Here is a 13,832-nt window from a genome sequence, read left to right on the forward strand (position 1 = left end):
ATCTGCTGTGTTTTGAACAAATACTAGCAAAAGAGAAGCATAGCTATAGGATTAGACTTGATGACATTTTTGTCTGATGCCTTGAACCTCTTGTTTGTAATTTGATAAGGAAATTTACGCAAAACTTTATCTATTTGGGTGCTGGAAGGTTCAACCTCTTCAGGACAGAAAGGTCCAAAGTAAAACATAATAAACAAATAATATCAAATTCATTTTTGGCAAGGACATTCCAAGTTTTGTAATCTCCTTCAGACCAAATGGAAATCTACAAATGCCAACTGTAAGGTTAATAATTGACAAACACTGTCCGTAAAGAGTATATAAACAATTGCTTTCCCTACAATCGTCCTAGCATTTTCTCAGTAATTCAGCCCACATAATAATCTGCAACCATGAAGTGGGTAACGTTAATTTCCTTTATTTTCCTCTTTAGTTCTGCTGCTTCCAGAAATCTGAGAGTTGCTCGAGACTCAGGTAAGAATGGACTAATTAATTGCTTCTACAGTCTATTACATGATTTTGATGACTTTAATGTAATTTCATGAACAATTTTTGAGAACTTGATCCAAAGTCAACGAAAGAGAACAGAAAATTTTCATTGACTTGAAAAGAACTGAGCAAAGGAGTCTTGAAGGGATGGGTGGACCACTCCAGGCAATTCTTTAATGAGGCAAGGAAACGCGGTAACACGTCCTTTGCGTGAAGAGGGGCTGATCATTCAGAACCTGTTCCTTTCACCTTGGAGCCAGTGGAGGCACTGTGCTTCTGGAAGTGCTCTCTTAGAAATGCTATTTCCAATGTAACTTCCTCACCAACTAAGATACAGTAGGTGGCCGGTACGTCAAAAATCTAAATACCAGTCTGGGCTGTAACGCTGGCCCATTGGGTCATTTTTTCACAAGTTATGAAACTTAAGATTATAGTTAAATATTTCTGCAACAAAACCTAGATTTCTTTTTCAATGAAATTGTGAATTTAGAGTATGAAAAGGCCCAAATTTAACAAAACTGATGTTTTGGAGCTGGTCTGGAAATGTCATCGAACAACAGCAATTTAAATATGATTTGCAATTATAAGCACTCTATCCATTATTATCAATGCAGGTCTGTTGACCTCAGTTGAGGTAGAGGAATTGTTGTGCATGTTTGCTAAAAGTTGTTGGATGGTACTTCCCAAACAAAGTGGCCCCATCTTGTTCAGTCACAACTGAGGCCTCCTGCCTCAGTATCTGCTTGGAGAGCTTTGGGGAAGCTTTCTGACCAATAGTATAATATAACTACAAGCTGCTTTATTATCATCAAAACTAAGTGAGGGATTTTTTTCTGCTTTTCTACTCATGAAGAACACACATGATATGCATTCATTGAAAGAAGGATATGAATTTGCCAAGTAAATAAGTTTATGTTTGAAAAAAAGGATAACTCTACTAACCTGTATGTAGTCAGACTGCAGCTGCATTTTTATTTATAATGCAGACATTATCATATTGTTCATTATGAAGAGTACGTTTGCTAACCCTTACCAATTACCCATATCAATCATGTTAAATATTTGAATTAGGAGTATGTTCACAGAGTTAAATACTCTATTAGAGTCATACCAATGGCACACTTGAGTTCCCTCAGAAAGATGAGGTGAAAAAAGCTTAAGATTAAAATTCTCTGAAAAGCAGTACAGAGTTCCAGGATGATATGCCATACAGAGGTGGGCATTTAACAAGTGCTGCGTGTTTCAAAATAATATAACTTCATTAAGCACAGGATCTGGTAAATGCTGAACTCTGAAAATCCCAGACTGACCAGAACGTATTCGTTGAGGGATCTAGCAAGCAAATGTGACAATGAGCATCATTGGTCTTTCCTTTCTTTCCTAGAGCACAAGAGTGAAATTGCCCATCGGTTCAATGATTTGAAAGAAGATACATTTAAAGCAGTGTAAGTGAATGCTCAACTTGTAATTTCTGCTTGTTTTCCATTTTCCTTTCTTTTGTCCAATATCAGGAAAAAAAGCCCTATATGAGCTAGCAAGAAAAATACGTGCCACACTGAACCTTAGCATAAAGTTAGCTTTCTTGCTAAGCCTAGAGATACTTTTAGACCTGCAAAAGTCAAGATGACCTTCTTGGTCCCTGAGAACACAACCTTCTGCAAAATGTATGAGAAATCCTATGATCCTTCTATGAAAATAACATAGGCATGAGTAATGTAGTTTTGGTAATCTTCGAATGAAGAGAAGTTATTCAGGAACGAAACATAAACAAAAGACTGAAGCATCAAAGTTCCACGGGAACTTAAGGAAAAATTTCTTAACAGTGAGGGTGACAGAGCACTGGAACAGGCTGCCCAGAGAGGTTGTGGAGTCTCCTTCTCCGGAGATCTTCCAAACCCGCTTGGACGCAGTCCTGTGCCACGTGCTCTAGGTGACCCTGAGTATGCAGGGGGGTTGGACTAGATGATCTCTAGAGGTCCCTGCCAACCTTACGCATTCTATGATTCTATGAACAATCCCTAAAATAAACCTATGACAAGGTTCTGAGAGAATTCAATTATTTGATTTAGAAAAATGGTTTGGGGAATAGCAGAGGTCCCTGACAGGAATGTAACTACTTCCGGAAGAAAAGAAGTCTGATCTTTTATACAACAATGGCTAATACAGCTTAGTTTGTGGTACTTTTGAATGAGCTAGATAGAAAGGATAGAAAATTCAAATCACAGTCTTTTCTGTGTTGCTTCTAATGTTGCTTCTAACCATTTGTGCATATCATTTGAACTAACAATTCAGAATTAAGAACCTCTTTGGGAATTACAACTGTTGTTTTTCTTACCTACATATTCCAAACTATGCTTTGTGTTTCAGCTCCATGATTACATTTGCCCAGTATCTCCAGAGATGCTCTTACGATGGGCTGTCCAAGCTTGTGAAGGATGTTGTTGACCTGGCACATAAGTGTGTGGCCCATGAGGATGATCCTGAGTGCACAAAGTCCCTGGTATGCAGGGATTCCTTTGGTATTCTGCTTCTCCTACTTTTGTGCCGCTACCAAAATTATCCTGTTGAGGATTAATACCCGATAGTTTCAGACTCTCAGGTTTTGGTGCTTCCAAATTCTGCTTCCTTAATTCACCTGAAAATTCAGTTTAGTGAGAATATATGTGAAAGATCATCACTCTATGGTACAGTGTGTTTTTAAATTATAAATAAAAACTTGAATTTTTTTTAATAAACTTTTTTTTTGTAATGCTGTTCATACTAGATCACATTAAGGAAAACTTCATGAAATTTTTAGGAAAAAATGGATCATTTTGAAATATTCTCCAAGTCCTATCTATAAAAAATACCTTTTAAATTTAGATTTTCTTTTACAAAGAAAGAGAATATGCATTACCCTTCTCATAAATAATTTTAGTTCTGATCCGTATCATTTTTCCCTTTTAGCCCTCAATTTTCCTGGATGAAATCTGCCAAGTAGAAAAACTCCGTGACTCATATGGTGCTATGGCCGACTGCTGTGCCAAATCTGATCCTGAGAGAAACGAGTGTTTCTTGTCATTTAAAATTCACCACCCAGACTTCGTTCAGCCCTATGAAAGGCCAGCTTCTGATGTGATATGCACGGAGTACCAGGACAACAGAGTGTCACTTTTGGGACAGTAAGAAAAACACTTATATCCTATTATTTAAATGTTTAGTTTTACAAAGGAATATTCCCAAGGTAAACAGAGTGTGCAGACATATAGAACATTTGAAAAAGCATGCAATCTCCTATCTGCATGCACAAAACAGCTAGTCAGTCAAGCTAGAATAGGTTTCTAACGCTCTAATTTCAGTTTTTAAAAAAAATCACATTTTTATAGTTAAATTTTGTTATTTGTTGTTATTGTTTTGCTAAAACAAAACACCTGTAACTGTGGATTTTTTAAAAAAATGAAAATCACAGTATTAAGTCAATCGATTTAGTAATTTACTTGCTCCACCATCTGCCTCTGCTTCCTTATTGTAATTGGAAAAGAGGCAAAAAGAGATGACAGTGAAGAGAATATAATTTGGCCAAAAATATTGAAAAAATGGACTTTGATTACTGTTTTCACTCTCAAAATCAAAATTTGCTGATATTTGACAATGCATTTTTTAAAAAAGCATACAAAATCAGACTCAGTGAAGATGATAGAGCGAGCTCATCCTTCTATTACTACCTTCTGTTGTGGAAACACTGAAGTTTAGCACTGCATTTATCATTAATAGGTGTTTATCATTAGTTTTTCATTGGGAAACTAAAAATAAAAGAGAAGCCATACAGAGATTTGATGCCATTTGTTGGAGTACACTACTTATGCTTTCCTTTTTTCTTACAGTTTCATCTATACTGTTGCAAGAAGGAACCCCTTCCTGTATGCCCCTGCAATCCTTGGTCTGGCTGCTGATTATGAGCATGCACTTCAAACCTGTTGCAAGGCAGAAAATATCGGTGTTTGCTTGGATGAAAAGGTAGATCAGACTTTTCACTTCGGGTAAAAACAGCATTTTAGTCTGCTGGAGAAAGGTCTCTTCTGCTCTTGGCAGCAATTCTCTTTAAGTTTAAAAGTGATTTTAAAAGACCAATGTCAAATCATGTTTTATAGTTCCAAAACGAACTGTGCTTTCTCATGGTGAGATTCAGTAACCATTTATGTATGACTGTGCAGAAAGAATCTGCATAGAAGGGAACGGATTAATCATGTTTTAGCTATATGGCTCAGTATCAGGTAACTTCCACACACTTTTGCATTTTTGGGAATAGGAGCCAAGATTTCTTCAGGATGGCAGGAGCCAATTTCTTCCTTTGTCAGTTCCAGCAGCTTCCATGTAGTCACTGTGAGGCTTTGAAGGACAGCTTGAGCTTCTCTGAGGCCACAGAGTTTCAATTAAATTAATATTTTGTGAGCAGTGGAGGATGGGTAGGCTAGAAGCCGGATACTGGACCATGAACTGGTCAGGACTAAGAAAGGCTCTACTTAGCTTTTCACAGTTAATCAGACAGTTAATCTGCTGTGTTTCTGAAGTGGACTTTTCAGATTTTTTTTTCTTGTTCCATTAAACTTGATCAATTTAATATAACAATGTGCATCCTATTATCACAGGCCCTTGCCATAAAGGAAAAAGCCAAGAAAATAAGTGTGAGGCATCAATATACTTGTGGAATCCTTAAGAAGTTTGGAGAGAGAGTTTTCCAAGCAGAGTAAGTTCCACTCACTATTTTATTAGAAGTTGGCATCCTAAACCAGAAATTACTCAAGGGAAAAATATTAGCACATTCAATTCAACTCCATCTGCAGAGTTTGGAAACTGTATTTGTGATACTTCCTAGAATGCTTTTGTCTGAGGTGCATTCTCCAACAGGCTGAGCCTTTCAACCTAAGATTTGCCTGCAGTGTTTTTTTTCTGCCCAACTATTTTTAAATATTGGACTTAATTCTTTATAAATACAGTAAGCAAAGTGAAACCTGTCTATTGTAGATTGATAGGATGTGAGTGGGACACTAGGGTGTCACTCAGAATGAGACATTCCAGTGTGTTTAACCTGTGTCTTTGCCAAAGCTGTGCCTGCAGCTTTTTGTGATAACCATATTCGTAAACAGCAAATTCAAATTCTAGTTTGAACCTGAAAGCAATAAAAATGTCAAACTTGGCAGAATCACAGTTCTTGCCAAATGCAGACTTTTAAGATTAAGATGGACTTTCTGCAATGATTAATGGATCACCTGCCAAAACACAGGAAAATGCATTGATTCTGTGGCTCCTCTAATATGCTGAGATTACTAGAATCACCATATGAAATAACATCAACTTCAATTTTAAGATTTAATTCAAGACTATGGGCATCTCTGCTAGGTAGTCTAGAGATCCTTCACAGGTAGAATGAGATAGAATGAGAACTGCTCCCTAGAATCCCCTAACATGGCGATCTCTGATAAGCAATTACAAACTTGTTTCTTTCAACTTTAAAAGATCATTGGGTAAGTGAGTAAAGGTGGATATTTTTCTAGCAGGCTCAAGTTAGTTGAGAAGAATTGATGAATATTTCCTTCAAACATTGCTAATTTAGAGGATTGTAAGTTTGAATTACTTGCAAATTTTCTGTTCAATATTGAGCTTTAAATCAAATTCCTCTTCTTTTCCTTTCTAGTAAACTTGCTCGTCTTAGCCAGAAATATCCCAAGGCTCCATTCTCAGAACTTCATAAACTTGTAGGTGATCTTAAGGGTGTCTACAAAGAGTGCTGTCAGGGGGACATGGTGGAGTGCATGGATGACAGGGTAAGCTACATATTTTTCAAAAATATTTACATATCTGAAAAATATTAGGAAGACAATTTCTATATCTGTTCATTCACAGTTCAAAGCAGTTGTATTCAATACTCATGGTGGGTTCCTTAGCCACTAAAAAAAATGTGGCCAGTGTAAATAACTGTTACTGATGCTTGATTTTTGACCAGTTCTGGCTCAAGCCCTTTATGATGATATCGACAAGAAATTATTACTTGAAACTATAGTATGTCTCTTTGCTTGAAATCAAAACATTCATCAGGGAGGTTGTTAGATGGTATTTATTCACTCCAAGTCGAGAGCCAAGTACACAGAGCAAGCGGAGGCAAGAAGGGCAGATTTTTTTTTCCGGTCCTGCTACGTGTACTGCTATTATTCCAGCTTTCCTGTAGTGCCAGTGAAATCTAGAGGGCAGCTCACATGAAAAGACTTGCAAACTGCAAAAGTAATTTTACTTAGATGTTGTCTACCCTCCTGGGACCTAAACACAGTTCTCAAAACTGTAAACAGCATGATTTTATGACACATTTTTTTTTAATATTGCCTTCTGTGTAAGAGGTAGGCATATGGTGGGACTAAAATTCAATGAATCAAGTCCTTTGTGACAGACCACTCAGTGACTTTCACTGCCTTCCAGACTACTTGTCTTCTTACTGTTTCTAAGATTCAGGAGGGAGCCTTATTCTCCCCAGACTCCCACCAGCAAACATCATTCTCAACAGGCACAGAAATGTCAGTCTCTCCAATAGTTCTTTTTTCTTTGGAGACCTGATTTCTTTAGAAAACCTAAGTGAAATGGTGACCTGAACAAAAAGAAAGGACCCTAGAAAAGAGTGGAGTTTGATCTAATTTTAAGTTATGATTTCATAACTTGTCTAATAATGTGTTTTAATTCTACAGGCAGAGGTTGTGAACTATATGTGCTCTAAACCTGAAGTTTTCTCAAGCAAAATCACAGGCTGCTGTGACAAACCAATTGTGGAGAGAAGCCAGTGTATTATGGATTCAGCTTTCGATGAGAAACCTGAAGATCTCCCTTCACTAGTTGAAAGATACATACATGACAAGGAAGTGTGTAAACACTTTGAGGCTGACCATAACTTATACATGGGAGAGTAAGTAATGCCAAGCACGTGCACGAGTAGGTTTAAGTGCAGAGAAGTTGGGAGCACTACATAAATTAATCTTCTGTGATTAAAATATGAGGTCCAGGTTTTCTGCTCTTTTAAATTAACGACTCTTTTTTCTGGGCTATAGCATTTCACAACACCAGAAAAAACTGTCCTCTTGGGTGTTTTGATTGCACTCAGAGGAAAAAAGAGATGACCAAATGGAAGTTCAGTGCGACTAGTGTTGTAAATTCAGCTCTGGTCTCTCGTTCATGCTTTGTGACTGTTCTTGCTCCACACTATCCTTCCTATGAAACCTGCATTTATCAGTGCCTGCTTTTATTCAGGGCCTCTCTGTGCTTCAAAAACCTTCTATTCCGGGACAATATTTTGCTTTTTCTGCCTTTGCTCTGCTGGCTGATGATAGAATGGCTACAGCATACTAAAGTGAACATTCAAGATTCATTTTCTAGCTTACTTGATCCTATCTGAATAACTGTCATTGTCATTTTTCTATGCACAAAGAAGGTAGCATGTTATTCCTTAGCCCTAACACTGTCAGGTTATGTCTTTCAGGTTTGTTTATGAGTACGGAAGAAGACACCCTGAGTTTTCCACTCAGCTGATTCTGAGAATTGCGAAGGGCTATGAAGATCTCCTGACTAAGTGCTGCAAGACTGACAATCCTGCTGAGTGCTATGCACATGCTGTAAGTGTAGTGCTTTCTTTGTACTTAACCGAGTGCTTGGTTGGTACTTATCAAGAAACAATTGGATTGAGGAGCTCCAATAGAAGACCAGACAGGAAGCATTTCAGGAGACTGATTCAGGAGAAGCTGGAATTCTGAAGGGAGAGGAAACAATCCAGTGCCCATGACAGAGATAGAGAGTCTTCACAGAACAAGGATTAACTTAATTGGACATCTTATGAAGTCCCAGACTAGTTTTACTCCACTGACTGATGCATCTCTTTCTCCAAAGTGATCTAGCTTGTTCTAAGTTAAAAGACTAATGGCTGATTAACTGAATTATTCTGCAGGCTCCACTGCATGTACTGAACACCTGTTAACTGACTATGGTGGGAGCCTGTGTGGCCAGATCTGAGGTACCGAGTATGGCATGACAAGGTGGTGCAGGCTTAGGCTACACACCTAATTCATCTGAATATCAGCAATACAAACCACACCTCTTACGCTTCAGCTTGCACATTGGAAGAACTTGCTCAATTTATAGGATGTGGGAAAGATCAAAACATTTTAAGATTCTCAGCTGAAAGAATTATTCTACTTGTAAAATGGTTATCTAACAGCTAATGAGATTTAGAAGAGACCAAAAAGTGTATTACTATGACTGTGACCAGGATGTCCTGACGTAATGTCACTATTAAATTTGATACTAATTTGCAGGAAGAAGAACTGAAAAAACATATTAAAGAAACTGAGGAAGTTGTAAAGGTAAACTGTGATCTTCTTGCTGCCCACGGTGAACACGATTTCCTCAAAGCGTAAGTATTTCCAATAAGCATTCTCAAGTGCAGTTTCATACCTGATTTGGGTAGATCTATTCAGATTTTGCTTCTATTTTCACTTCACTGGTCCATCTCAGTGATTCAGTTCAGAAAACCAAACTTCAGACGCAAACCATCTTTTTGATATTTTTTTTCAGAATTCTGATCCGCTACACTAAGAAAATGCCTCAGGTATCAACTGATACCTTGCTTGAAATTGGAAAAAAAATGACGGCTGTTGGTGCTAAGTGCTGCAAGCTTCCTGAAGCCGAACGCCTACCTTGTTCTGAGGGATATGTGAGTGGATTCATTAATTCTCCCTACTCCTCTTCTACCTTTTTTGTTCTCAAAAATGTTGTATTTTGATACAATGGTAAAGATACAATGATTTTGTTTATGAACCCCACACTAAGTGCCCACATAACAGAATTTGAATGCTGTTAATTTTTAATGGACATGAGAACCCAAATAGTTGTCTAGCTTGTGAAAGTTATAGCTCAATTTATTCTCCCCCCAGAAAGCAAAAGTCACTTTGATTAGGTCAATGGAAACTTGCATTTAGGAAAGCTAAACAGTTTCTAACAAGAAAACTGTACTTACTGAATTTAGCATAATGGTCAAATTGTTCACAGAACCAGCAATATATATCAAGTAAATTATTTTAAGTCCACGTTTAGATCTGAGAGCCCCTACTTGCAATTACACAAGCATTACACATTCCTTCTATTACTGCAGTCTTAACTAGTGTTTGTCCTTGCTTTCTTTTCTCAGCTGAGCATTGTGATTGAGGATATGTGCAGGAGACAGGAGGCTACACCTGTAAATGACCAAGTTACACACTGCTGCAGCGACTCCTATTCTAACAGGAGACCATGTTTCACTGCCATGGGAACAGATGAAAAATATGTGCCTCCACCATTTAATCCTGATATGTTCAGCTTTGATGAAAAATTGTGCACTGCTACTCCTGCTGAACGGGAAGACGGACAGATGAAGTAAGAGTAAAAAAAAAAAAAAAAAAGTAGAAAAATTCCTGCAGTGTAACTCTTCTTTGGGGGACAGGAGGTAAACTACATGAACTCTTTTCTGGTATGTGACACGAAGCTCACTGGAGAGAGAGAGAATACTGGACAAAATCTGTGTTTGTATTAAACTTGCCAGGGCGTGACATCATGTAGTTGAAGAGAGGCAAAATAAGACATTTTCTCCTAGTGAAATCCACTCGCTAGCTGGCCAGGTTTATAGAGATCCACAGCCAGTGTACTTAATTCAGTCACCGTTCAGAATGGCTTGGCAACGTTTTCATCTTTAACTGCAGAGAGAAGAAAAAGAAAGAAAAGGGGAAAAAAAGGAAAAAAAGGAAAAGATGATTCTGGAAGACAGGGAGTTTGAAGTCACAGACCAATGTAGGCTCCTCTGGGCATGACAGAAAGCCCCCAAAATGATCCGTTTCTGCAGATATTAATGGATATTATGAACTGGAAAATCAAACTACAGCAGGGAGCATTAATTGCATATTATGGCTTTTTTTCAGATTGCTTATCAACCTCATCAAACGCAAACCCCAGATGACAGAAGAACAAATAAAGACAATTTCTGATGGTTTCACTGCCATGGTAGACAAGTGCTGCAAGCAAACAGACATTGACACATGCTTTGGAGAAGAGGTATTTCTTCTCTCCCTTATTTAAAAAAAAAAAAGTATACAGGTTGATCAAGAGGAAGCCATGTATGAAAGGGTTATTCAGACTGCAACAGCTGCTTGTCCATGTGCCTTTGCCATAAATTTGCCTCTAGAACATAACGTATATCTTGATTTACACACAGATTGTAGTCATGGAATAATTTCATGTGGAAGTGATGCTGGAGGTCTTCTAGACCCATCCTCTGTTCAATGTAGGACTGAGTTCTAGGTTCGAGGACATTGCTCAGAGACTTCTCCAGGAGAGTGTTGAGCCTCTCCAAGGATGAAGATTCTACAAACTGTAGTTGAAAAATATTAAGAACTGAAGCTAGATATTTAACACACATGAACTTCCTTTTGGGGTACAGATTCTTCCAGGGCACTAAGAATTATCAGTAAAGAGTGCATCTGAGTAAATTATGAGAGTTGTAATAAATATAGATATCACAGCAGGTCAAGTGTATCTGATTATGTCCTGTGAACAGTGATTCCGTTTTCTTCAAACCAGTTAGCTGCAAACACGTTCATTCATTTAGCGTTTGCTCTTTCCTAAAATAATCTCAGGAAGGGCTCATCTACAGCAATATTGCTTAACAGGCTCCAAGCATTTGCAACAAATGTAAATGTCAGTTTGCAAAGAGCAAGCATTATCATTTTAAATACTGAAGATTTTGTATTAACAATATCGTAAGCTGCTTATCTATTGACTTCATTTATAACCCAACTATTACATGTCTGAGTATATTAGAAAGATCTTGGAACAACTTACTTAATACTCACTCTAAAAAAATTATTTTCTACCTTTGCAAGATAGCCAACATATAGGAGTGCACAGTTTTTAAATTTAGAAAGCACTGTTACAGCTATCATTTTACCTGTAACGCAGACACAAGATTTGAGGTTTAGGAAAGGTTTATACTCAGGCACTATATGATTTACTCTCTTTGATTCATTTCTCTCACAACTGCTTTTATTGTTTTTCCAGGGTGCAAACCTAATAGTCCAGAGCAGAGCCATATTAGGAATTGGAGCTTAATACACGGTAGGTAACAGCAATACTATGCATATATTGGAAGATTTATCTATCATTCCCTAACCACCTTTGCAGGTAATTGTTTCAGAGCAAATAATCATCCTGTTTCCTTGAACCACTGGGCGTTTGCCTTTTCTAATGTATGGCTTATCATCTGCACATAATGATACAGCAAGCAGAAGAGTGCAGTCCTAGTAGTATGCTACGTTTTACCAAATAATTATTTTAATTTCTCCCATCTAGGTTGCCAGTGGAGAAAATAAGAAGATAAAGTGTTTCTGTGCAACTTCTCCTCCCCATGACCTTTTTTCCCTGTTATTGAATGGCTGTTCCTTAAACCTTCAGTGTTTTGTCAAACCACATGCTTTTTCAGAAACTTTTCAATCCTATTACTTTGAAAAAAATGAATAATAAATAAAAGCTTTATAAATCTGCATCCATTCTGGTCTTCTGTTCACTATCAATATTCCCTAGAGAGCTACTCTAGCAGCACATTTATGGACACCATAGGCAGTCCATTATTTTCTTTCTCTTGTATTTCTTGCTCTGTAAAGTATGTACATGTCCTACTCATCAATAAACACAAGTAGGTCAGTCAGATTTGAATATCCTGACTCAATTTTAGGAACATTTTCATAATTTACTTCAACAATTTTATTTATATAGTAAAAGAATGTTCAAAAGAACTGTTCCATCTGTATAAGGTGACAAGCAACTTGCCTTAAAGAGAGAAAAAGACTGTTTTACATCAGCCAAAACTCAAGTTTTTCTTTATCTGTGAAGAAGTTGCATACAGATCTGGTTTTAGCCATTTCTATTTACATCTTCAGTTCTTTTTAAAGAACTTTTTTACTTTACAGAATGTCTTTGAGAATCCTACAGTCTAAATCATACCCTTCATTTCAGAAACTTCCTCACAGAGAAATTCAGGAGTTCCATGTCACTAAAGCACTTCCTCTTCCATGAACACAGAAAAACAGGTCTACTATATCAGAATGATGGATGGTATTTTTGATTAGAGTCTTACTATACCGCCACGTTTCATTTGGGTACTTTTATTGACCTTGAAACTCTGGGTTTCACAAATGGTGAATTTTCTGTAAAACTGTAAAAGTATGCTCCGAATGAAACATTTGGAGACATAGGTCCATATAGTGAAAAATTAAATGAAGGAATCACAAATCTTCCTATGGCTGAAAATCTTGATCTTCCAATCACCCTAAGTCACAGTTATGTGCTGCTTCGGAAGAATTTCTATGAATTCAAGGCAATAACAAACATCTTGCTAAAGATTTAAACTTTTGCAAACTTGACCAAGAATCCTTCATTAATTGGTCACAGTTAGGCAGTCACATTATTGTTTTATTGCTCAATTCTTATTTTCCCCTAATTTATGGAAGTACAAACAGCCATCATAAAGGACGTTCACATTATGTGAAAAAATAAAAAAGCTGATAATTGGTCAGTGCAGGTGAGACTAGCTTGCTCTGGGACAGTGTTTTAGTATTTACAGTAGAAAAAGCCATGCTATTTCTGGGAAAAGCTGTGAAGCATCCCAGTCAGTGTTATCTGCATATGTATATCAGGAAGTGTGGGTTTTGCCTTGGTTTTCCAGTGTTTGCTGATACCCAGGCCATCTCCTTTTACAGTTCTCACAAGTTAGATGGATGTCAACTCTATTTTGTCTCTTCAATTGCTCTTTCTCCTACTACAGATCGAATAATCTCACCTACAAACACCTTAGATTACAGATTCAGAGACCAAAGATGTGTTTATAATGAACACTTTTGTAATTAGCTGGCTGGTAATTAGATTTCATATATTTTCATATATTCATATATTTCATATATTGTTAAATTCCAGGCCGAATCTATCAATGCTGAAGAGAGTAGTGAGGCAAGGAGCAGAGTCGAGTCGAATATCGCCAACATACCAAAAACATTTGGGAAGAACAGAGAGAAAAAAAAGCCGTTTCTACCAGTCATAGGAGTCTATGTGTTGCATTCTTGCATATGATAATCCTCTCAGTTTATAGAATGATAGATTTTTGCAGGTGAGCTACAGCATTTATAGCAGGATCTCAAGCCCCAGTGCTGATATGGCTTTTAGCAAACCCTAACAGCTTTTGCTCCCACGATGAAAAGTCCTCCTGGGCTCTCTGTGTTGTGGGGTTCCTCAAATGATGTGTTTTTGGTTGG

The 13,832-nt window shown here is 37.4% G+C and overlaps 1 protein-coding gene across 1 annotated transcript; it reads left to right on the forward strand.

The window, feature by feature from the left end:
• The first annotated feature begins 335 nt into the window (after positions 1 to 335).
• ALB (albumin) lies at positions 336 to 12,068 on the forward strand. The gene is made up of 15 exons (XM_010223713.2): positions 336 to 474; positions 1,874 to 1,934; positions 2,857 to 2,989; positions 3,436 to 3,650; positions 4,353 to 4,485; positions 5,118 to 5,215; positions 6,164 to 6,293; positions 7,203 to 7,417; positions 7,988 to 8,120; positions 8,817 to 8,914; positions 9,076 to 9,214; positions 9,689 to 9,912; positions 10,452 to 10,584; positions 11,587 to 11,643; positions 11,878 to 12,068. Exons 1-14 carry the CDS (start codon positions 393 to 395, stop codon positions 11,635 to 11,637), a joined length of 1,845 nt encoding a protein of 614 aa, XP_010222015.2. The 5' UTR covers positions 336 to 392; the 3' UTR covers positions 11,638 to 11,643; positions 11,878 to 12,068.
• The last annotated feature ends 1,764 nt before the right edge of the window (positions 12,069 to 13,832 follow it).

This window comes from Tinamus guttatus, unplaced genomic scaffold (assembly GCF_059628265.1).
Source record: "Tinamus guttatus ecotype Peru unplaced genomic scaffold, ASM5962826v1 Tinamus_guttatus_pri_ptg000140l, whole genome shotgun sequence".
Taxonomy (NCBI): Eukaryota; Metazoa; Chordata; class Aves; order Tinamiformes; family Tinamidae; genus Tinamus; species Tinamus guttatus.